Source organism: Lethenteron reissneri, chromosome 16 (genome assembly GCF_015708825.2).
Source record: "Lethenteron reissneri isolate LAM-NWPU_2019-01 chromosome 16, ASM1570882v1, whole genome shotgun sequence".
NCBI classification, from domain to species: Eukaryota; Metazoa; Chordata; class Hyperoartia; order Petromyzontiformes; family Petromyzontidae; genus Lethenteron; species Lethenteron reissneri.
The window spans coordinates 7565284-7591350 of NC_083794.1; the positions used below are offsets into that span (position 1 = coordinate 7565284).

The following is a 26067-nucleotide window of genomic DNA, read 5'->3' on the forward strand; positions in this document are numbered from 1 at the left end:
TGATTATTTAAGATTCGTGTTTCGTCTTAAATGGCATTTATTCAAGCCATCACACGTGATCTCTCAAATAGTGACATCATGAAAGTGATCCCTGTAGCAGCACATATCTTAACCAAAAGGTAACCAAAAGGATGTAGTGGTAAAATCATGATAATCGTGATCAGTGGTATTACTAAAGGTGATGATGTAAACAAATTGATAATGATGATGGATCATGTAAAATTTGCTGACGAGTGGTATAAATTGAAATGATAGCGTGCTGCACTACTGTTCGGGATTCCGAGTAAGGTGCTGGGTAGATTCGAGCTTGTTCAGAGTGGAGCTGCATTAAGCGTGCACCGCTTCGCAAGCACATCACACTCGCTCTCTTGTCTTTACATTGGCTGCCAGTCAAGTCTCGAATGGACGAAAAGATCCTGCTGCTGCCCAACAAGGCCCTCAGTGGGTTAGTCCTGAAATATTTACAGGAACTGATCCATCTTTATACACTAAACATGGTCCAGGAGATTATTGGATCATCTCCTTCGAAGTACTGAGGTCAAGGATCAGTTCGTGGAGTGACCGGGCTTTTGCCAGTGCAGCACTCAAGCTTTGGAACGTTTTGCCTTTGCTAATAAGACGCTCAGAATCGCTAGCTATCCCGTGTTTAAGTCTGTCTGGAAAACCCACCTCTTTAAACTGGCCTTCACCCAACAGTTCTGGCCATCTACCCTGGTGATGTTTATTTTCTGCTTTCCATAAATGGTGCATTGGGAATCTACGAATGAAATACACCTTACATGTGTAAATTGTTGTTGTTATATTATTTACTAAATAGATGATTTCATGATGATAATGATGATGATGGTGATAATGATGATGATCATCATTTATATGAGTGATGGATCATGTAAAATTACTGATGAAGACGATTTGTTGAGCATTCTTGAAATAAACACCTAGGCCACACTCTCTAAAAGCAACGCAAAGTTAACATGTATTCCCAATTGTATTGCGGTGCACCATCATCAAGGGTGTGTACACAGCTACACCCACAGTGAGGACTTGACACGGAGCACATTGACTCGTGGTCGTGAACAAAGGGAGATCCACATGCGAGTTTCAATTTTCTGTTATTTTCTTCGGTCGTTTCCGGACGTGCAAACCACACTTGGGAGATACTTTGTGTGTGTTCTGACAGTGTTTAGCGAGTTGCTTGCATTGCGTTATTAGAGTACGGCACTTTCCTGTCCGTACGTGCGGACGTTGCACAGATCCGGAAGGCATCCGCTGTAGGCAGGTTATAGCAGTGCGCACTGCGCATGATGAACACCTGGCTGGAAACAGCCTCTTCCCAATGAATGTTTCCACGTGTCGTCGAGCGTGGTGTCTGTAAAACATCCCGTCTTCATATCGAGCCAACAACCCTCGACATGCCCTTCGCGCATTAGCGGCTCTTAGGCATTGCTTTTTCTTTTCATCAACTATCAACTACATCGCATGACAACGCCTTTCCATGTGCCCCGAAACGAATTCTTGTCAAATACCAACCGCGCACCACTCCCTTTGCCTAAGACCAGGAGACACCATAGATGGCTCCGGTCCTACCACACCACCAGCCCTGCGTACCAGCGCAACAGGTTATCACTTTACACCCCCCCCCCCCCCAAGATGAGCTCCTATGTAGCCCGTGTGCGCTTCGACCCACGGCTTGACGACTCGTCTCCATTTCCCCCCGAAGTTCACCGTGTGCTTAAGATACGGCGACGTGACACAATTCCCAAGTTGTACGGCACCGAGTCGCCGCTGCACGTTGATCCGCCGGCCACTTGGGAGAAGACGATGGGCTGCTCGACGAGTTTCGGGAACGGCGTAATAATATTCGCCGGCATTCCGGCGCTGCGACACCCTCAAGCTCAAAACAACAACTGTCAATTTCTGGAAAGGTGGCAGGGAAGGTCAGGGGTGATGGAGTGGAGCAGTGGCGCAGCGCAAACCGGCGGTGAGCCGAGTTCAATTCCCGGCCACAGCTAACATCCGTGGCGAGTGATATTTGATCCGGAACCTGGGCACGCTCCTTCGCCAAGCCGCACTGGCCAGCACAGTGAAGTATGGTTAAACAACCCCTACGAACAACATGGCATTGGGAGGCCTACATCCAGTGGGTGCGTTCAACAAGCGGTTATAAATCATGATTGCACTGTTTTTAATGGGGGCAGTTGCCACACGAGGAGATAGAATGTGGATGGAAATGAGAAGCCATGTGGTTGTCACCAGTGCCTGTTTGAGATAGATAGCAGCATTTTCAACAGACTGGTACGCGGCCATCTATTGGCGTTGCGGCACGCAAATTTGGTTTGTGTGCCACCCCTACCCACACACACTCGTGCCTGCCAAGCTGCCCAACAAACAGCCGTCGTTCCGCATTGTCGAAGGCTGTCCCATAACGATGGACAGAAGGTGGAGCGAGAAGGCCGATTGATGTTGATGAGGCAGCGTCGATCAGGTGACTTGGATAAACACATTCCTGCGGAAGGAGCTGGTAGGAACGTTGGGTTGCTCGGTCAATGGCCAGGGTCAACGGCGGCGTGGTGTATTCCACAAATATGGCTGACTGTGAGCGCGGGCACAAGCCGGCGTGAGTAGGTTAAACGTTGAGTTTTATAAGGGCACCACGGGGTGACCAGCCCCTCCCCACCCAGCCCCACTCCTCCCACCCCCCAACCAGCCCACCCTCCCCACCCAGCCCCTCCCCACCCTCTCCACCCAGCCCCTCCCCACCCTCCCAGCCCCTCCCCACCCTCTCCACCCAGCCCCTCCCCACCCTCCCCTCTCCACCCAGCCCGACCCCTCCCATTTTTGGATTCACGACGGACGGACACAATAATCCCGTGGGCTGGTGTAACCAGGAGGTTCCTACCAGTAATAGACCTCCAATAGCTCACGCAAGAAGAAGACCACTCCTCGCCTGCACTAAACTCGGGCACTATGGCAAAATGAGCCATTGCCAAGAACAATAACGTTACAAAGTACAGTACTTGTAGGTTATATAGCAATGCCGGTGACGGCAGCGGAAAAGTATTTTCAGCATGGCTGGTACGGCAAGCCTCAACCAGTTTATTTTGCTGCACAACACTCTGTGTACACATTTTTTTGGATCACTCTTGGCCCTAAATAACTGCATCTGCCTTCATGATGGCTCTGGCGTGCTGATGAGTCCTAAATAAGGATGAGACTGGTATTCCCTCGCTGCCTTTGACCGGCTCGTGCTCTTCATAACGTAATGCAATGACGCTCATAGACGCTGCTCCTACAGATTCTGGCCATCAACTGCTCGAACGTGGAATTCTCTCCCATCGTCTATGTTCCCCAAGTTCTTATAACCTTGCTCCGTAACAAATATAGATTCACCGTCATCTCTAAGCTTACAAAAGTGGCGTTTTGAGTCTTTGGTCCTGTGGGCTCAGACCAACCGCGATATAATGGAAATAAATAAATAGCCGTTCTTTTTCCCAGGACACCAACGTGTCCTTGTGTTTCGTACAGCTCCATGAGATGTGCTCGCATTCATTCTGATGCTATACAAGTCCAAATCGTATTGAGTGTATTTATATAACCCATTGCAAGCAGCTCCTGCCCTTGTAAACGGGTACTGCCGCTTGCGGAACGGGTGACTCTTCAAAATCTCCGACACGAATTGGTGGCCGCTTTGCGAAGATTTCTTGGGCTGACGATTACGAACCTTCGCGTTGTCAGGTTGCTCGTTACAGCTGCAGTCACATAGAAGTTAAAGTTAGGCCACGGCAATTTATGAGAAGCTGAGCATTGTGTTGGAGCAACTCCCAGTTGTGCAGGCGTAACAAACAAAACAAAATCCGGCATGTGTTTTGCCAATAGCGTTCGTTAATAATGAATGCTTTTTGGCAGTGGGAGGCTTTGGTGCAACGAATTAAAAAAAAACTGTGAAACCCTCCTGAAACACAAACAGTCTTCTGCTGTGGTTTTGCTTATCATGCTCATTTCCTACTTAACTTTATATAGATTCCTGTAAAAGTTATATAAGGCTACATGTTTTTTTATATGGAAATATATATAAATCACTTCACTTTCTGATACTGAAATATAGCGCTTTGACAAACAACCTAAAATTGCACATCAGACTGCTTACAGTGTTACTATTTAACATTTCCCTGCATAAGTTATAACACTTGCACAAAACCTTTTGCAGAGTACATTCGGGAATTAACAATGTATTCCTTCCTCCCACAACACAACAGTTCGTGGTCACGATCCGTTTCTGGGAATCGATCATTTTTCTAATCTCTGTTTAACTGTCTCAAATCCTTTCTCGCCTGTTCCGTCTCATTTGTAGTCTCCGTCATTCCATTCGCCTGAATGTTGCATATTATTTTCATACATGATGAAAAACAGATTATGGCGGACATGATCCGGTGCATCGCTTGCGGGTGCGGGTATAAATCCGAATAAAGTATTCTGCGATATCGATTTAAAGCTTTCGTGACTGCAGGGATTCATCTTCTTGGTTCTTTCGGTAAAGTCACGTAGAATGGAAATAATAAAATAATAAAAATAAAACATCATAAAATAATTCTCACGACGTTTCGACCACAACGCAAGCAGCCGTCCTCAGGTGGAGAACAGGTCTGTCTCGACGTTGTGAGAATTATTTTATTATGTTTTATTTTTATTACTTTATTATTTCCATTCTACGTGATTTTACCGAAAGAACCAAGAAGATTTTCTGCGATCGTAACATGCCGAGTATTGTGAAATACAAGAGGAGTATAAAAATTCACCCACGTGGCGATTCGATTCGTCGTCGTGATTTGGGGTCAGCTTTTCACTCAAGAGAATGGTGAATGTAGTGGCCTCAAATGCTCACGGATCCAGAGGTCACGCGAACCCATTGCACATCACCTAGATTCATGCGCGCGTGATTCAATGCACGTCTCACGATTCTAGGAATCTATTTTACACGTCTCGTGTAAATAATTGTAGTGGGGTGGCGGTACAGTGGTTTGCAAACTGCAGTCAAACCGATTGCCCGAGTTCGATTTTCGGCCATGACTAACACCAGTGGTGAGCAATATCCGAGGTGGCACTGGAATTCCCCTGCACCAACATGCACTGACCAGCGTGGTGAAGTATGATCGTGCAACCCACATGACTGACACGGGCATAGGTAAACCTTCATCCAGCAGTGGATTAGCAAAGGGCTGTACTTTAGTAAATGCTGCATATGAAGCTGCGCGTCATCAATCGCTCAGTGGACGAGGCTCAAACCACAAAATACGTTAATTGGTTTTTTAACCCTTTTATCTGGCAACAAAAATGACACCTTTTTTTACGTGGAGTCATGTTTGCATAGACCACAATACCTACAGTCATAACCCATGTGAGACTAGGCTCTAAGGAAAGCTGTCTCGGGTGTGAACCAATCAACTTCAAGGACAGTGCATACATTATCAGAGTTATGTTTTTTGTTTGCATTATGACTGCAGGTATTGTGGTCTATGCAAACATGACTCCTCGTAAAAAAAAGGTGTCAGTTTTGTTGCCAGATAAAAGGGTAAAAAAAAACAATTATCATATTTTTTTACTGACAAATGAGGTACCAATGGCACAAAATACGTGTGACAACAGCACGTGCCTCCACCGCAGTGAGAATGCTCACCCCTCTAACGCCGCGCACACTCAGTTGGCCCAGCAGCAGGGCGACTGTCACGCGTGAACCTGGCGGCGGCGTTCAAGTCGTTCTCAAAGCAGCCAGCGAGCGTCAACGCGCTTACAGCGACCCGGCAGCAACGGCGACACATGCGCTTATTTTGGTGCATTCCACTGCAGGCTCAAGCCTGCTTAACGCTGCTAAACGTGTAACTCATCGCAGGCCTATTTTCGGATTCCTTTTTCAAACGGGGGCGGAGACACAAAAGTAAGATCCACTACTAAAATACCCAGTCGGATCCTGTAGGAATGCCAGAGTCTCCTCGCAGGGGCTGAGATCTCCGTGACTTAACGAGGTCAGACAAAGTCAATTTTCACCCATGTTTATCCATCATCGACGTCAGTCGTGGTCAATCGACTGCTGGATGAAGGCCTCCTTCAGCACCTGCACACGAGCTGGTTTCATTGCGCCATCTCCTCGGTGGACATCCTTTCAGATGTGCCCAGTTCCTTGGCTGCCATTGTCCCCTATGGGTACTGCGGTGGCGAGATGTTAACGAGCTCGCCTGGTACGCAGGAGGTCGTGGGCTCGATCCCCTAACGTGACGCCTGCTGTTCATTTGGAGTTTGCGTGTCTCTCTCTCTCTCTCTCCCCGTGGTCGCGTGGCTTTTTCTCCGGGCCCTCCCGGTTTCCCCTCCACATTTCTAATCACACGTTTAGAGTATTTGGCTCCTATACATTTCCACGTGACAAGCCACTTTGTTGAGGTATCATTTGTCGCCAGGCCGCTTCTTAAAAAGCTATATAGCTCAGTGTAAAGTGACAGCAAGCGTGCCATGCATCTGTTGATTGACACTTAAATACAGGTTGCAGCTAAATAAATTATGGCTCTACAGCTACCCACACCTGTGGTTGGAGATTAATTTGACTTCATAAAATAACAGGAATTTATTTAAATGCCCATCACAATGTTATAATAACAAATCACTTTCACTTATACTTTGTTGTGCAATTTGCTCAATACACCACGAATCACGTTTAACTGGGTCTTGATGGATTATTTTGTGGATAAAGTTATAAACAAATATATTATCATATATATAACAAATGTATACAGTTGCCGAGGTGTAATGGTTAGCACTCTGCACTTGACATCTAGAGGTGACCGGTTCGACCTCCTGGCGCGGCAGTTCTAACAGCGTACAGGTTTCTTTTTAAATCCTTTATATTACGTTCACTTGCTTGCTTGCGCGCTTACGACCGTGCAAATCTTTCGGTCGTTTTTTAACCCACTTCCCGTGATCCAATCGAGCTGACATTTAGCACACAGACTCGTTGTGCGTGACAATTTATTTTCGTGAAAAAAAATTCTAAAATTTTCACGTTTTAGGAAAAAAAATTCATATTTAATTAAAAATAACAATGTGATAAAAATGAAACTCTTACTCAAGAAAAACAGAAATGAATAATAAAATAACACCGATGCCACGCATATAAAGGATTTATAGTGAAAAACTTTGTTTTTAGGGGTTAATTTTTTTAATTCCCCTACCACCCCCTGCCTCTGTCCACCCAGCAGTATAAATGGGTACAGCACAGTAATACTGTTGGCAGGACTTTAGTGGTGGGGTCAAGTTTGGGTACACCCAAGGATACTGGTCAAAATGGCAGCGTAGGCCAAATCCTCTGTACAGGCACTCCGTGGAGCTCCCTCTAGGAGAGGCCCTTCCACCAGCAGTGCCGTGAGCAAGATATTTCAGAGCTGCGCCTTTACCAGATGTCTAACATTTAAGCGAGGGTTGCGTCTGGGTGTTGGGAAAGGTGCACAGCTACATGGGTGCATAAGGCATCAACAAAGTGCATGCATTCCGAGTTCCAAGCAGGGCAAAGAATCGAGGGCAGCAGCTGCCCAGCTGCCCTCTCCAGCAAAAAGTATTTCCTTCCCAAGTGCCCCTCAAGTGCAAATTTTGGGCACAGCACATACCGTCGCACTGTTGTTAGGCAGATGGTTAGCTGCAGCTGTGTACGCTTGCCAATAACGCATTTTTAGAATGGTTTTATTCCCAGTGACAACTCGGGAGGCATTACGGGAGTACAATGTCTGCCGAGGAACCGAAGTTAAAGACGGCGCGACATTGTTCACAAAGCATCCCATTTCTGAGCCAGAATCATTTAATTATACAGCGGATTTCACAACAGCAATAGTGCCCTGGCTACGTAAAAAAAAGCAGGCATGTCCCTGCAGATGCCTCTCCTCTAAATAGTATTCGGTCAATGACTGGACACTCCACCGGCAATCCACTTTGCCGAACAAAAAGCACACTTGGTAAAACTTGTGCTGCAGGGATGAGGTTAACCCGCGGCCAGGGTCACGTTTCATCACTTTAGCTCGGGGAACGTTTCGTTGGTTTCATGAGAAGTGGCAGGTCCAACAGAGCGCGAAAAAACAAAGGTAAGGAGTGATGTTTGTGCAACGCTCTGCAACGGGGGGGGGGGGGGGGCGTGCTGAACACAGCAAGAGGCAACGCAGCGCTCACACCTACAGAGAAAATAAAAAAATCAGTTTTCAAAATGAAAAATGTGATATAAATGCATTTGTTATCCATAATATGGGGTTTGCTTTTTCGGAAAGATCACGTAAATATATTAATGTGTCGTTAAAACCCGCCACCACCCGACACAGCCAATTAGTAAGGTTTGTCACGTAAACAGAACGTGCCAATTCGTTACTAGTACAGCACAGATGCGACCGAGCCATAAACGATAGCTCAACTAAGTGGCTAATCGCGTGGAAATGTATATCAGCAAAATACTCTAAACGCGTGTTTCTAAATGTGGAGGGAGAAAACGGAGGACCCGGAGAAAAATCCACGCGACCACAGGGAGAACATGGGTCAGGATCGAACCCACGATCTCCTGTATACCAGGCAATGTAGTTAACATCTCGCCACCGCGACATTCAAACCCGCACATTTCCAACTCGGTTTGACATTTGTTGTTAATTAATAAAACAACCAGAAGTCGCAATGTATTTTACGATGCCACATCAACAGCTAATGAGGAAACATAAGGCCACACAGGAATCGTACGTGTAAACGGATATTCGAACATGCTGAGTTCTCGAATGCCGAGCAAAATAATATGAAAAGACAGTCAATACAGGAAAGAAATGACTAGGTATAAAGCTAACGAATCTAAGACTGGAAATAGCATAAGCAATATATTAGTAATATCTACCACTGCTCTCATAGCACTTAAGAAGGAGCCTTCGTGGCTAAAAGCAACTCAACTCCAACAAAGAGAATCCTAGACAGACAGATCATCTTTTCTGCGTCCAACAATGACATCCAAATTTAAATATTTCTCAAATGAAGCCAACCCAAATAATTGGCATCGTTTAGCAATGAATGCCAAAAAATATGTTTTCCACGCATACCAATGTTTTCATGTCCTATTTATATTCGAAAAATCTCAAAGAATCTCAAGACTTTGGAACCTCATTTGGCAGAAGAAAAAATATTATAATTGTTTTTTTTACCCTTTTATCTGGCAAAAAAACTGACACCTTTTTTTTACAAGGAGTCATGTTAGCATGTAAAAAAGGTGTCAGTTTTGTTGCCAGATAAAAAGGGTAAAAAAACAATTATCAATCTCAAGACTCTTTTTAAGGAGGCTCCTGCATTGTGATGATCGACAAATTACTTTTTTTTCAGAGTGTTTAGCATATGGGAGATCACCAAAGTAGTGCACTCAGAAAACACACTGCGATCGCACTCGCACGTCCCAACGGATGGATTCACAATCCCCACTCGTGCCACCTTAGAGCCCCTGGCAGACTTTAAAGTTTCACAAACGTACGCGATCCTACCAACGCTTGCCTCCACGAACCGTGTATTACAGGCATGTGCCACCAAGCCAAGGTTAATGAATAAATAACACGAACACACTTTATTAGTGTGGCTTTCAAGCAACGGTATGACATTTGACTTTCGTTGAACGCCATAGAAGGATTACATTTAGATTCATTTCAGCCCGACAGTCGTTGCAGTGACAGTTTCACAAGCACCGCTACAGATGACAATTTTCACCCAAGTCATGTCAACAAATCCCAGCGACGCCAGAACTCAAACTACGTACGGATGTCAAGTAAACAGTTCTGCTAAAAGTGACTGTGGGCTGGGAAAGGTGTAAAATGTTGAGGGATAAGTGAATATTTTGGGAACATTCTTCTTAAAATCCTTATCAAACACCTAATTTAGCAGAGTCAATGTTTTTGCTATGATGCTCAGCAGGTCACTCACACCTCAACAAGACATCCAAGGCCATAGAGATCATGTTGCACGAGCTTGGTTTTTTATTTATTATAGTGCCAGAGTAGAAACTGGATATAAGCATAGCGTATATAATCACAGTTCTGATATAATTAACACATCTTACATTACACTAGTAGGGGCAGAGGCAATGGACAACGTCTCACAAAAGCACTCTACTTTGCATATAATCACAGCTGGCCTTGCGCCAAAGTGGTGTGTATATTTCCAGCTTCAACCGTATTCGTAATGCATACGAATTCTCACGACACTCAGTTATGTCAAATGCATCTACATCCTTACAAAACTGTTTCCGCTGCACAGCGAGGAACGGAAAAAACAAATATGCCTTCATCTGGCAACCCTCGCCAGAGAGAAATAATTTTAACAGCTCACTGGGAAATGAATAAATATAATTACAATAATAATGGAAGACTACAGAGATAGGTTTACTGCACTTGTGTTCCGATGACAACCAAAACCCCACCACCGGACACAGTTTGGAAATTATAAAAAATGCAATCAAATGGAGCAGAAAGTAATTTGTTGTTATTGACAAAAAAGTCACCGCACTGTAAATAATTTTCATACAATTCACTCCGTTAGACAATTCTGACTGGGGACATGCTCCAAACATTCTTATGACGGGAAACGGCCACTGCATTTACTTTAAATTATCATCGTTATGGACTCTTGAGTCACGGCAAAGTGTATTACTCTACATTTGACGAGATGCATGCGCATTGATTTGTACAATCGTGAATAATTTTACCCAGGAGAAAACCCTCTCTATCTCTTTTGCTTAACGTATCCCATTATTTACTGCACGGTTGCATGCTGCCACGGTGTAATGGTTCGCGCAATGGACTTGCAATCCAGAGATCCATCTCTCGGTGCGGAAATGTTTTGTTGGCAATCTTTGGAGACGTTTTGATGCAAATTTTTAAAAATCCTACCCTACCCCTCCCCCCACAAAACGCATCTGTCCACCCAGCAGTACAAATGGGTGCCACAGTTAGTCGATCGGCAAATCGCGTGTCGTGCGGTAAAGTGTGGCTACTCCCACCACTCCCAAGACGTCTTGCCAGCGTGGAGGAGTAGGCCAAATACGGTCTCAGAGAGGCTCTCTGGAGCTCCCTACGGTGAAAGCCGTTGCTCTAGCAGTGGCCTGAGCAAGCCATTGCATGGCTGTGCCTTTACCGCTTTTAATATAATATATATTTTCTGAAAGGCATGGCCGAGTATAGACTTCATAAACATTAATGCCGGTATTCTAAAATCGGATTTCCTTTCAAAAGAAACTCATGGAGGGGAAGGAAGTAGAATTTTTTCTGCTCTGGTCGCGACCCCTAAATAGCAATTCAGCTGGAACAAGCCGTGATGAACGATGCGTTGCACCGAGTTCCACCGCAATGCACGAATTCGCTTTGATAAACTGCACTGCAGAGGACAATCAATTTAATTGAACTGCATATGACCACCGCATTGCATTAGGTAAATGGCGCGCGGCTACATCGTCACGGTCACTCATCAATGGGGCAGGCACGGCGCATACACAGCGACACGCGCACTTTTAACCCTGGCACTCGAGGAGGATCCGCGCGCACACGAGCAGAGCAGCTGTGCACGCGCCTCGCACACGGCACGTCGCAATACAATGTGAGCTCACAACGCGTTTCGATGCAAGCGCACGTCAACATGCTGCGTAGACGGTGGGCGTCTTTATTTCGTAGGGAGAGGCAGTCGGTCACAAGTAGAGATAAACATGAAGGCGTTACGCCTGGTCTTGATCAGGGGCAAGGGAATCAACATCACGGTTAAATGGGGGGGGGGGGGGGGTGGGGGAGTTCATTCCTACACCTCTTTGGTACATCGACTGATGAATGAAAAGGGCGTCCCAGATTGCGTTGGTCATCCAGGACGTTTGACCATACTTCACCACGCGTGTTGGTGAAAGGGGGAAGAAGCCAAGCACCGGTTCAGGTCATTCTCGCTCGACACAGATGTTAGCCGGTGGCCAGGGATGGAACTCAGGACACCGGTTTCATAGTGCAATGCGTTCACCACTGCGGCACCGCTCGTTTCGCATGGAGAGTCCATACATGCAACAACACAGTAGAACATAGCAGCTAAGCCCAATGCCTTACAGCAAAAAAACCCAGAATACACCTACATTCCTTAGCTATCTTAATTTTCTGCTTATATGTCTGTCTATAGTTTTCTGGTTATATTCTATGTCGCTATTTCATTATACCTGATGATGATTGCTTGTGTTGCAATCGAAACGTCGTATGCTATTATTTAATTTATTATTTTATTTTTATACGTGACTTTACCGAAAAAACCAAAGAATAATTCCTTAGCTACACAAACACGTGTATGCACCACCCGAAGCACACTGTAGTTGCTGCTGTGCTTATCCTTCACCCACAGCGCGTTGCTCGTGTAGGCAGCAGACTCACCTGCAAGCTGTAAATGTTGTGGATTTGCTCTCCAACGCACCGGTGTGCTGTACTAGTAATCAATTGGCATGTTCTGTTTACGTGACAAACCTTACTCATTGGCTGCGTGGCGGATTGAACGACACATTTATATTTTCGCGATCTAACCCCCCCAAAAAACTCTTATGGATGATATTGGTCACGAAAGCCTACGTGTTAAGCTGTAGTTGCGCAGGTAATATTTCCACACACCAATACAAAGCACACACTACACTCTATCGCGGATACAGTATTTAATGGTGTTCCAGTGGTTCAATTGTTTTGTTCATTTTAATCCCCTGCATTGTACCCCAAGGGGGCACGCGTCTCTCGAAGCACGCGAGTCATTTTAATGCGTTGTGCCAATATTGGCTCAGGGCTTACTGCGAGCGAATCGGCGGTTCAAAAAAAAAACTTTTTTTTAATTCAAAGCAGCCGCGAGCTTCGCGTGCACAACGGCAATTCGCGATCGGCACGGGGGACCTCCTTCGCTTTGAAACGCCACTTACCGAGGTGGCCCGTGTGACTAAATTGGCCCGTGTCACACGCGCGTTCACCGATGGTCACAATCACGTGCCGCTCTCATTAAGTCAAATCACGGGCGCGCGTATTCATTAATTAGTTACCGTCGAAACTATCCTGGAGCAAACACACGCGTGCGTCAGTTTAACACGTGCGCGTGTGCGTTCACGGCACAGCAGCGCAAAGCAAATGCAGTGCCACTAGGAAGTCACAGAGGGTAACGCAAGTGCAGTTGTATGTAACAGAACTCTACGCAGAGAACGCGTGTTGTCTTGGTGTTTGAGACGTAGGATTCGTGACTCACGTATCGACGCAGTTTCTTCTCTGGGGGAGACTTCCTCAGCCATCCGCTACACATCACTTCTCCACTCATCGTGCTGCTGCTGCCGGTGATGGTGATGATGCTGCGGATGACGACGCTGTTACTGTTACCGCTGCTGATGATTACTCCTATTTCGTGTTAATACACCAGTATGTAGTACGTCCGCGTGCCGTGCACCACACGCACGTGCGCTAAAAGATACACGCGCACACAAATAAACACTGCGCCGCTTATTTTAGCCGCCGTGTTCTCCTTAAGCCGAATAGTTGACGCCTATTTCCATGCGTGCAGCGAAGCAGGTTCGAAGGTTGGTAAACGCGTGGAGGAGGATGCCACATTCGCGTGTTGTCCTGCCTGTGCGTTTACGCGTGCGCGTTTCTGTGTGTGTGTGTCTGTGCGCGTGTCTCTGTGTGTGTGTCTGTGCGCGTGTCTCTCTGTGCGTTTACGCGCGCGTGTCTCTCTGTGTGTGTGTGTCTGTGCGCGCGTCTCTGTGTGTGTGTGTCTGTGCGCGTGTCTCTGTGTGTGTGTCTGTGCGCGCGTTTCTGTGTGTGTGTCTGTGCGCGTGTCTCTCTGTGTGTGTCTGTGCGCGTGTCTGTGTGTGTGTGTCTGTGCGCGTGTCTCTGTGTGTGTGTCTGTGCGCGTGTCTCTGTGTGTGTGTCTGTGCGCGTGGATCTCTGTGTGTGTGTCTGTGCGCGTGTCTCTGTGTATGTGTCTGTGCGCGTGTCTCTGTGTATGTGTCTGTGCGCGTGTCTCTGTGTATGTGTCTGTGCGCGTGTCTCTGTGTATGTATGTCTGCGCGCGTGTCTCTGTGTGTGTGTGTCTGTGCGCGTCTCTCTCTGTGTGTGTGTGTCTGTGCGCGTCTCTGCCAGTGTGCTCGTTCTCAGCACGCCCTCTCGGTAACGCACGCGGAGTCCCGCCCAGTGTTAGTGAATGAGCTTCCACACCCCCCCACCCACCCCGGCACCTCCTCCTCGTCGTCGTCGTCGTGGTCCCTCCTTAGACTCGCGCAGGAAATGGGCGGAGACGCGGGACGCTGCGAGGCTGCCGTGTTATGGGGAGGAGGAAGGGGCAGTGCCCCCCTTCGTTACACTCATTCATTGCCTTTCATCATCATCGCAGTCGCGCGCGTGGTGGCCGTGCGATGAGCATGCCGGATACGCTCTTAACGCCAGACCCAGCGTCCTTCACTCATTTTCAGAGGAGGGGGGGGGGCGGACGGGCACTTTCGCCGATAAGACATCGGTGTGAGGACCGCCAACACATTAGAAACCACTGGGGCTTGACAGCAGCACGATGATGACGGGGTGGGGGTGTTGTCACGCGTTGGGTATTCTCGGCGGCCGCATGTCAGGGACCACATTGGAGGCCACGAGGGTGGCCGCCAGTGTCCCGCGGGTGCTTGCGATGAAGAGCGCCGTGCCAGACTCATTGCCAAGCCCAGCCTCTCTGCCTGGGGTAGAGGAACGTATTCCTCGTGCCGGCCACTAACGAGCACGCAATGATCCACACAACGAGGCCACGCGAGTTTGTACATTTTGTATTGCTGCTTTTCGTTAAACAGGTCCCCGATGGTTTAGGTGGAGTGCCCTCGTCAATAACATTTGGCAGCCCAAAGCCTGACTGCCGGTGAGAGCCAGGATGTTGAAATCGTTCCTGAGTTTGTTTGCTAAAAACAAATGCTGCTGAACTATATATTTGTCTGGACTAAAGCGTATTTAATTTCTTTATTTGAAGCTTTCGTGACTGCAGGAATCTATACTCTTTGGTTCTTTCGGTAAAGACACGTAAATAGAATATTTACAGATCACGACGTTTCGATCGCGACACAAGCAACCGTCATCAGGTGAAACACAGCAGAACTGCTGACGTAGGAGGAAAAAAATTACCGAAATAATCAAAGAGTACGTATTTTATTGACACGTGGAGTCAGTGGAGTCCACGTATAAAGAGGAGTTGCTAACATTAGAAACCCCCGCGTTGCCAGGTCAAAAATATTCCCCTCTAGAACTCGATTCGTGCGACTAAGATGCTTGCAGTGACGGATATAAATATCGTTTGCGGGGCATTTTTTTTGTTTCTCCACTTTGAAGTCGGGGCCATCGTGTGGCCGTGAGCCGTAAGAAATTAAGTCACGGGGTAGCTACGGAACGGTTCGCCACCTCTGTGCTCTGGACTTAAGAGTTCCAAAAGGCCAGCCACTGTTACCTGCACAGGAGCGATTGACATGTTCGTGAAAGGCTCTCGGTCCGGTCTGATGACTGGGTCTACGCAACTGGCTGTGGCAAAACGGAGCGACTTGCCAGATTATCTCTGTTCGTCCGTCGTAGACTTTGCGCTGCTGAGACCCACTCCCAGTTAAACTGTCTATGAATTATTTCCATTCACACCTCTACTACAATTCTATTTAAATTCCTCATCAGGTCAGTAGAATTCTACCCCATGTTTTTTTATCCCTGTAAGCTCTCTAAGATGTGCATGCTTCCCCAACTTGTACAAGGGTCTTGATAACGCGGTCGCATCTAGAAGCTTTATATTTCCAATTAGCATTGAATACCTACTATAATCACTCAGGAATGTCTGTCCTTAACGCTTGTGACGTCACTCCACATCGACCAGCCCGCCTCATTAATATTCATGAGCAGGTTACGTCCTCCACATGGACCCCCCCCCCTCATTAATAATCATGAGCATGTGACGTCACTCCACATGGAGCACCCTCCCCCCTCATTAGTAATTATGAGGAGGTGACGTAACTCCACATCGAACAGCCCCCTCATTAATAACCATTAACAGGTGACGTCCTCCAAATGGACACCCCCCCCCCCCCATTCATAACAATTAGGGGGTGACGTCACTCCACATGGTGGGGGGGGTCGAGGCACCCCCCCCTCCTCGGCGTCAACTCACAACCCTCACTACAAAGGCAGAACCCTCACGTCATCACGTGATCTCCGTAACGCTGTTGAGACATCAAAGTAAAAAGGACGTCATGATGAACAAGGGATTATCACCTTTAAATGAAAAAAGTCTGTGTCACCGCGCCCTTACAAATTGCACACGAATGGATGCAATGAATATCATGTGGCGGTCTGCTTTTCGCTTGCAAGTTTCAAATGTACTGCAATACATCCGTCCTTGGACGGGCAAAAGGCTCGTTGTATGTTAATTAAAGACGCTGGGCTCATTGACTAACTTACCTGTTTAGGGGCATGAGGGGTAGGTTTGGTTATGTTTGCCCTTCCTGCCTTTGTGTGGTTGTCGCCTGCGTGTAGGTAATTACTCTAAGTGAATCGTTTGTTACGCGAGGGCGTATCTTTGCATCTCAGCAAGCCAATCGATGGTTGCACGGCATTGAACGTACGATTTTACCCAATTTGCCTTGATAATACAATGCCGTGTAAACAAGACTCACTTGTGTTGACAAAAGAAGATCATTTACAATGGAAACACAACAATGACACGTGACACTGCGGGTTTTGTGGGGAGCACACCGCTGTGAGTTGACGTGCAACACTTGAACAGGGAATGTTGAATGAATCGGGCGTGAACACAAATGAACGTCGAGTTAGAGTACACTCACTATGAGTGTAGCAAAAAAAATCGATTGTTCTATTCTACTAGGCTCCCTGCCTTCACCCATCTGCACTAACCAGTGTGGTGAAGTGTGCACATCAAGCCCGATGGCCTCCATTGTATGGAGAGTGTCCTCGTCCATCAGTGGATGGACAAAAGTCTGTACATGTAATCTCACCGCCGAATACACAGAGTGTTGGAGGTGTGTGAAGATTCACGCTGCGTGCAATTCAACAAATGGTCACGAATCAGTCGCAATTCAATTCAAGAATCTACTCTTTGCAAAGATAACAGGTTGCCTCATAGTAAAGTCACGTAGAATGGAAATAATAATTAAAAATTCTCACGACGTTTCGGCCACAACGCAAGCAGCCTCATAGTTCAGAGAGCTGAGCTGGCACTACTGAACACCTGGGTTCAAACCCAGGCAAACATCTGCGATGAAACTGGATTCATGACATTTTATTCCACGTTTAATTTTGCTGAATTCCAGTGCTGATTAACACGTAGCAGGCTTTCGCGACCAATGTTATTCATAATCAACGTTTTTGGGTTTAGATCGCGTTTATTTATAAATGTGTCGTAACCCTCCACCACCCGACACGGCCAATCAGTAAAAAAAGTGTCACGTTGACAAAGACAAATAGTTCACTGCTTTAGCCCACCGGTGTGTTGAAGCCACAACATTTACAATTTGAGTACGACGTTTCGCTGGTAATTGCAACCAGCATCATCGGGCTGAGTATATAAATTCGATAACGGGTTGACTGAAATGTGCCAAGCCATTACTCTCCGTGACAGGGCCAGTGGGAACGTGCTGCCCCCTGACTATGTGTACCTCAGAAGTAATTGTGTGAAATCCGCTTTCGTGAGCTCTTCTCTGACACGAAGGGCTGCTCTGCGAAAGGCCCAAATCGATCCTTCCGATCATCTTCTTGGTTCTTTCGGTAAAGTCACGTAGAAGGGAAGTAATAAAATAATAAAAATAAAACATAATAAAACAATTCTCACGACGTTTCGGCCACAACGCAAGCAGCCGTCCTCAGGTGAAAACCAGGTCCGTCGAGGCGACAGAGTCTGAATGAAACAGCACACGAGCTTGGAGCATATATATAAGCTGGGCGCATTGACAAAGGGATTTGCATATCAAAAGGAATTTAGCATATTTATGGGAAATGCAGGAATGTGATTAGTACTGCAGTACTGCAGGAATGTGATTAGTACTGCAGTACTGCAGTACTAATCACATTCCTGCATTTCCCATAAATATGCTAACCATAGCAAGGACCATCCAGCAGTCAAGCCAATAATCTGCAGTCACATTAGGAGACACAAATTGCAATTACGCCTTAGACGCTCATGTTGTACACACAACCCCGTGGTCATGTGTGTTGACGTGTGTGTGTTCGTGGGAAGAAGCGGCAATGTGTCGTTCACATGCTGCACTACAATCCAAGAAACCCAGATTTGATTCATGTCATTGGCCTCTGGTAGAACGTTGAAGCAATCAACGATTACCTGGTGCTGTGTGTGAACATCAGCCCCCTGGAGACAAAGGTGTAGTGTGAGCCGCCCACCATCCTTCGTGGGCCTTACCGGCCTTAACAGTTGCACGCTAATAGCGAAACTTGGCTTTCAGCTAAAGGGGAGACCTTTGTCCCGTTGTGATTTCCATTTATATCGAATGCTCAAGGATGCTTAGCAATTTATACACCATTGGCACCTTGTGCGGTATTCAAAATTAAATGCATCAGCCATTGCCTATCCCAGTGTCACGTGATGTCGCAATCTCCATTGCCCCGTCTCTGTGCTGGCCGCCTTCTCAGGCGCGTGTCCATCCTTTGGCTGACATTGAGTCACCAGCCTCGTCCTTCGGCCGTTATCCCTCCGAGCGTTTGTGCCCGGTCAATCCCAAATTTTCCGCAGCAGTCAACGGAATGTCTCCGATTTGCTTTTTTTCCCCGAGTACTCTACGTGTGTCCCTCTATTTCCCAGCATGCATATCCCTTACACAGTACTTCTTTGTGCACTTTTCAGATTCTGTTCCATTTGATTTGCAGCCATCGTGTTTTCAAACTATTTGTCATGGTGAGTCATACGAATTGATTAAAAAACGTTCTTCTTCAGGCACATGTGTACGCTGAAAACGTCGCATATTAAAGTTCGGTGTAAAATTGGGTATGGAAAAGTCCGTGTTTATTTAAGGAATATGTCCTTGAAATACAGGAAATGGAATTGAACCACCACACAGCAGTTCAAATTATCTGAGTTTCGGCAGTCCAGCAGTACTTAACGTGAATGCACACGAGCTTTGGTCAGACTCACCAATTCAGTTCAAAGTGTTATCTGTGCGGTAGCCTGAGCTATCGCGCCGCGTATAGCCCAAGAAGAATCGCGCATGCACTTGCGTTGCGCTGATGCTGTAAAAACAAGTAGTGCAGGATACAAAGTGTTTAACTAAACATCTGTGTGCCTTACACGTGAACTCCTTACTGCCAGGTGTCTGATTTGAAACAACCATTTCTTTGACATCCACTTTCAAGCACACGCCTACACATCGAGTAACAGAATCAAACACGTGCTTTGGAAATTCCAACAATGCCGAATTTATATTCCACGCGCTCAAACCCGTGGACATTCCGTGTTCCCTTGAGATCCTATTGTATTGGCAGTTTCCATGCGCACGAGTGTTTGTGCATTAAGACAAAAAGGAACTGAAAACGTTCAGCTATTCGCGCCCACCTTGCATGAATATGCTATAAAGAATGCGTATGAGTGCATACGTGGGGAAACGTTGGTGCTGTGGTTTGCGCAACTGCGCATGCATCCGCGGAATGGCTGAATGTCAGTGGCGCGTGGCATCAAACTTATCGCTGGGGGTCTCCCTTATGTCAACTCGGCCACAAATTAATCCTCGGTGCGGTGTGAAGACTTCGGCAACGCCACCCCTTAATAGGTGCTCGCTAACAGCACTTGCCCCGACAATCTGCACGCAGTGAACGCAGATGCAATGTGAGGGCATCTGTGGATCATAGCAATGGCAGAGCCAGGAATTTCAGGTAGTGGGGGGCAACCCCTCCAGCAATGAAAAATTATAGAGGAGTTGTGAGTAAGTAAGGACTTGTCCCTTGCTTTTTATTCGACGCGTGTGCGGCGATGGCGCAGCCATCGATCGAGGATTGAATCCGAACCGTGTGTGACCGGCATCGTGTACTGTATACGCAACTGCGCACAATTCTGTGAGTCACTTATAACCGCTTTGCCGTTACTTATTTCCAATTATGGACTCGGAATATTGTCCTATCATCTCATAGAGTCCCTGGCACATCATAATATGCTACACAGTGGCAGTGGAGGTCGCAAAATACCGATTTATTACTAATACACTCCAATGATCCGATCGAAATTAGGGATTTCGGTCAGATCATTGGGGGGGGGGGGCACGTGTCACCCCACCCCCCACTGGCTCCGCCAGTGCATCATAGCATGCACAGTGATCTATTACTGCGTCTTAGGTGAGGCAGGGAGAGACGTTTTGTTTGTGTGCATCCTGGGACTCAATGATGCTTTCCTGCGGGTAAATAATTTGACAGAGGTTTCAGCCGGGTGGATCACAAATACACAAAGACAAAGAGGCCCCTCCCCCCCCACCGGTATTATAATCTTACAGACTCTTGAGACGAGCGCACCGCGCACGAGGTGCTGTCGGCACAACGCCCGGGCGCATTTGATGTTTCCCCAGGTACTTGTTTATAGGCTGAGTCAACCTAGGGAAGGCCCAAACACTGTTCAGCGATATCACGCACCGATGATGCCCGTGGCCAGGAATGGAACTCAGGTAGCCGGGTTCGTGGCGCAGTGCACGCGAACCACGTCAAAATCTAAAATACCCCTCTACAGACTGTATATATGTTGGACTTCTTTTGCACCGTACGTAGCTAACCGTGCTAATCGCGGGTGCAGAGGAAGGACAACAAACTAAATACGAGACGCAGCTATAAAGAAATTCGTGTTCAATGAAGATGATTTACAAGTGCAAAGCGCCTGTGACTTCATAATATCGGGGGCAAGTGCTGTTAGTGAGCAACTAAGAAAGGGTGGGTGGCCAGAACCACGCCCGGCCGCATTTGTCTCCATTGTGGTGATATTTACACATCGCACCGGGTACTCATTTGAGGCTGAGTCGACCGAGGGGAGGCCAAGGACTGGTTCAGATAATCGTCACACACATACACGTCTGTGTGTGTGTATTGTTATGAGTTGTATCCGTCTAAACATTTCACGCGTCTGCTAAGGCGTTGGCAGCACACATCGTTTGGGGATTTCAGAATCAGAAGATGGATTTAGACTGGAGGAATCCGATGAGCTATGAAGGTCTTAAATTTCGATTTAAAGCTTTCGTGACTGCAGGGATTCATCTTCTTGGTTCTTTCGGTAAAGTCACGTAGAAGGGAAATAATAAAATAATAAAAGTAAAACAGAATAAAATATGAAGGTCTTTTTCACAGATGCCCAGTAGGGGCGGGTCAGAACGTAATAATAAAAAATAAAAAAAAACACGATAGGACTGCAAAGTAGAGGAAAGGTGCACACATCAATTTAAAGAATACAAATACAACGGAACTCCATAAGAGGTTTTTTTTTAAGTTAGATCGCGTAAATATATAAAAGTGTCGTTAAAACCCGCCACCACCCGACAGCCAACCAGTAAGGGTTGTCACGTAAACAGAACGTGCCAATTCGTCACTAGTACAGCACTAGTGTATAGTGTAGTGTATAGTGTAGTATACTAGTACAGCACACCGGTGTGTTGGAGAGCCAAGCCACAACATTTACAATCTGAGTACGACGTTTCGCCAGTAATTACAACCAGCTTCATCAGGCGACAGCCAGATTTATGGAGAAGTCTTACTGTTTCGTTCCTTATATAGAGGCGTAGATGTGGTGACCACCCTTCTGCACTCTTGCACAATGATGGGGGGGGATTATTATTGTTATTATTATTGCACGCTTTTATTTAACTCACTCTGTCTGTTGTTGTTGTCGTCGTTGTCATATCCTCAAATATTTTAACTCAACTTTAACCCACTTCCCAATATGGTATCGACTGAAAACTTCGTATACTTATGTCATACTGATGACAATACTATATTGTATGCAAAAATATATATATTTTTTAAATATTGTTTTTTATATGTTATGTTTTTGCTTGGCTTTAATTGTCCACGCTCAACTGACGTTGGCTGTAATTGGCCACGGCCCCTTACGTGATGGCAAATCTCGGGGCCACTTCCTACAGTCGTGAAGTTTTGCCATTACGAGTACGGTACATTTAATTAAAGCGTGTTTTTAATAAAGTATTTTAAAATATAACCTATTACCTTACCAAGTAAAGCCCACTGGGCTATATTAGCTTCTTTTTCAGAAGCGGCCTGGCCACAAACTTTTCGGGAACAAAAAAACGAAATTGTAACACTGCACACAGAATGTTGCCAACACTTCAATCACACACTGTTCAAACTGATCTCGACTCTACTGCAATTCTACTGCTGCGATAATGTTGACGAACAATTCAAGACTCGATCTGCCTTCGTGCGTCTGTGTATGTCGCTCGCGGTGCACTTAGCCTGGCACAAGCGCGGTGGTGACGTCACCGCCATTTCGTGTCTAGTGGCAGGAGGCGCGGGCGTTGGTTGTTCGCTTGTTTGTTTCCTCTGTTAAATCAGCCTTTTGTTCACGCCCGCCACCACCGATTTCGCTCGCGTTCATCATCATCAGCAGCAGCCGCCACGTTCGATCCGCTCACGGATGAAGTAGCGACTACCCCCTCCCCTCCTGAGTCTGCTCCAGAAATTTGTTTGTTGACCCCAGAAACTCGTTAGTTGACCCAGAAACTCGTTAGTTGACCCTAGAAACCCGTTAGTTGACTCCAGAAACTCGTTAGTTGACCCTAGAAACCTGTTAGTTGACTCCAGAAACTCGTTAGTTGACCCAGAAACTCGTTAGTTGACCCCAGAAACTCGTTAGTTGGCCCAGAAACTCGTTAGTCGACCCAGAAACTCGTTAGTTGACCCAGAAACTCGTTAGTTGACCCCAGAAACTCGTTAGTTAACCCCAGAAATTCGTTAGTTGACCCAGAAACTCGTTAGATGACTCCAAAAACTCGGTAGTTGACCCCAGAAATTCGTTAGTTGACCCCAGAAACTCGTTAATTGACCCAGAAACTCGTTAGTTGACCCCATAAACTCGTTAGTCGACCCCACAAACTCGTTAGTTGACCCCACAAACTCGTTAGTTGATCCAGAAACTCGTTAGTTGACCCAGAAACTCGTTAGTTGACCCCATAAACTCGTTAGTCGACCCCACAAACTCGTTAGTTGACCCCACAAACTCGTTAGTTGACCCCAGAAACTCGTTAGTTGACCCAGAAACTCGTTAGTTGACCCCATAAACTCGTTAGTCGACCCCACAAACTCGTTAGTTGACCCCAGAAACGTTTTAGTTGACCCACAAACTCGTTAGTCGACCCCACAAACTCGTTAGTTGACCCAGAAACTCGTTAGTCGATCCCACAAACTCGTTAGTCGATCCCAAAAACTCATTATTTGACCCACGCCCACCCCGCGGATGCTCTTGTCATTAATCAAAATGTGTCCGCGACGTTTGCGGGCGGAGAGCGAGCCCAGCGGCGCGGCGCGTGAATTATTGACGCCGCGACACCATCAGCCAGCGAGGGCGTCATCTGTTGTTTGTTCCTGAAGTCAAATCCACCGGGGGCGACTCTTACACCGCGGCTGTGCCTGCCCTTCGTGCCCAATGCAATAATTCCCAATGCAAGATGAAGGGCTACGTTGGTGTTTGCTTTGGTGGCCCGAAGTGCAACATATTAGCGCGCACTGGGAGTAACCCCTACAACATCACCCCCCCGACCAAACACACACACGCCGCCTATCGATCCACCTGACTCTGTGATCGCGCCCATTGCACCACGGCAGAAACTCCCTTTGGCGGGAGCCGCACGTCATTTCACTGGCCTGTTTAACAAAATAAAACAAGTTAAAATTGAGACTAAAGTTTAGTTCACCCTAAACGTTTATGACGGTATCATTAGAACTCTTTTGCCAGTACCAAAATATAATAATAGGGGTTTTCCCCTTTTTTCTGGCAATAAAACTGAAACCTTTTTACAAGGAATCATTTGTGCATTAACCACAGTACTTGTGGTCACAGAAAAAAGGGGGAAACCCTATAATTATAATTTGGTACTGGCAAAACGAGGTCTAATGATGTAGATGCTCACCCCGAGCCCTCATTACTCTGATAGTGCATTGTCTTTGAGCTGTACGCCTTTTGGCGTCCTCTGGTCGAGCACCAATTGAGACGAGCCTCAAAAGAAAGCTGTCTCTGGTGTGGACCAATCAGTTTCAGGACTATGCATATATTATCAGTGTGTTTTTTTGTTTGCATTTTGGCTTCAAGTATTGTGGTTAATGCAGACATGATTCCTTGTAAAACGGTTTCAGTTTTGTTGCCAGAAAAAAAGAGGGAAAACCCTATTATATGTTTATGACGATGTGACAGTGTGCTCAGAACTTTACGAAACGCAACAGATGACGACTCGGGGAGTGCTAAAATTAGAAAACAGCGTTGCCGGGTCTCGTACCCCACGAGTGCGGCCACGATGCTTTCAAGGCGATGGCTTAAGCACTCTATAGTTACTGTCTTGGTGTGGTGGCGTCGGTCTCATGTGGCCGTGGGGCGGATTAATTAAATTAAGTCGCGGGCCGTGAGCGCCTCACCCCTGGTCTAACTTGTAAATTCAGAATAAACTATCCAGGGGGATTCTTTACTCTTTGGTTCTTTCGGAAAAAAAAATCACGTAGATAGAAAATTAATGGATCACGACGTTTCGATCGCAACGCAAGCGACCGTCTTCAGGTGAGAGAGAGAGAGAAAGCGACTGAAAAGGTCTTATATATAGGCCTGAGATGGGTGCAGCCTCACGGTAAGAGGGATTCTTTCACGGCAAAACCGTTTAGAACGGAGGCCTTCATCCAGCAGTGGATATACCGTGGCTGGTCATGACGAGGGTCCAGATGCAAATGCATCGGGGAGGGAGGCGCTGGGAAATGGTCATCACGAGGACAGGAAGCAAAATTCGTGTCCATGATTCGAAAGCGACAGCAACCTCGACAGAGGAGAAGAGAACGCGATCCATGGATTGTATTTGTAGTCTGTACTGTGCGCTTCACATCAACCGAATTGCATGGCGACTTTAAAACGTTACCAGTGGTGTGTTTGTCCATAGCAGGTGCTCAGAGAAGGTGGTGGTGGGGGGGGGAGTTAAAGATCAAGATCTCTCGATTTAAAGCTTTCGTGACTGCAGGGATTCATCTTCTTGGTTCTTTCGGTAAAGTCACGTAGAAGGGAAGTAATAAAATAATAAAAATAAAACATAATAAAATAATTCTCACGACGTTTCGGCCACAACGCAAGCAGCCGTCCTCAGGTGAAGACCAGGTCTGTCGGGGAGACAGCGTCTGAAGAATTATTTTATTATGTTTTATTTTTATTATTTTATTACTTCCCTTCTACGTGACTTTACCGAAAGAACCAAGAAGATGATCAAGACCTCATTAAGGGCAGAGCCGTTCATGCCACCACCATCATCATCATCAACCTCGCAACCAACGCATTCTCCCCCTCGACCAGATCCTGCAGCAGCAGCTGCTACTGCACGGCAGACACAGCGACCCCGAACACCATATGCCCTGGCAGTCTACCAACCATCTGACCTTTGGGCTTCCCTTTAATCGCCGGACTCGTGGAGACCATTCCAAACCGCAACACTTTTTGACTCTTGTTGAAGTTCAAATACGAGCACGTTAAATATTCCGTGCTCAGTCTTTCCCCTTTACAAATCCTCTCCGTTTTAATACAGGTCGTTACGCGCTCCACGCACCTGATGATTGGTAAATACGTTGCAGGTGGCATAGAGACCGCTGATTCAAATCAAGGCTCTGTGCGTGTGTGTCTAAACGCGTTTTCCACGTGGTCTGGAGAGATCTGATGTAATTTAAGATAGAGAGCTATTTGTGTGCAGTGTGTGTGTGTGTGTACCGAGTGACGTTAGGGCACTGATTCAAATTAAGATGGAAATCTCAGGGTGTGTGTACGTGTCCGTGTGTCCCATGC

At 46.6% G+C, this 26067-nt stretch overlaps 1 protein-coding gene across 2 annotated transcripts in view; it reads right to left on the bottom strand.

Moving 5' to 3' along the window:
• Positions 1 to 13894, bottom strand: part of GAB1 (GRB2 associated binding protein 1) — a 115148-nt gene extending 101254 nt beyond the window's left edge. The window contains exon 1 of one of the 2 annotated variants that reach the window (XM_061552264.1): positions 13282 to 13894. In XM_061552264.1, the coding sequence (XP_061408248.1) occupies positions 13282 to 13350 (69 nt within the window). In that variant the 5' untranslated portion in view covers positions 13351 to 13894. The remainder of the gene's footprint in view (positions 1 to 13281) is intronic. The other variant, XM_061552265.1, reaches the window with a different exon arrangement.
• Between the last annotated feature and the right edge of the window lie 12173 nt (positions 13895 to 26067).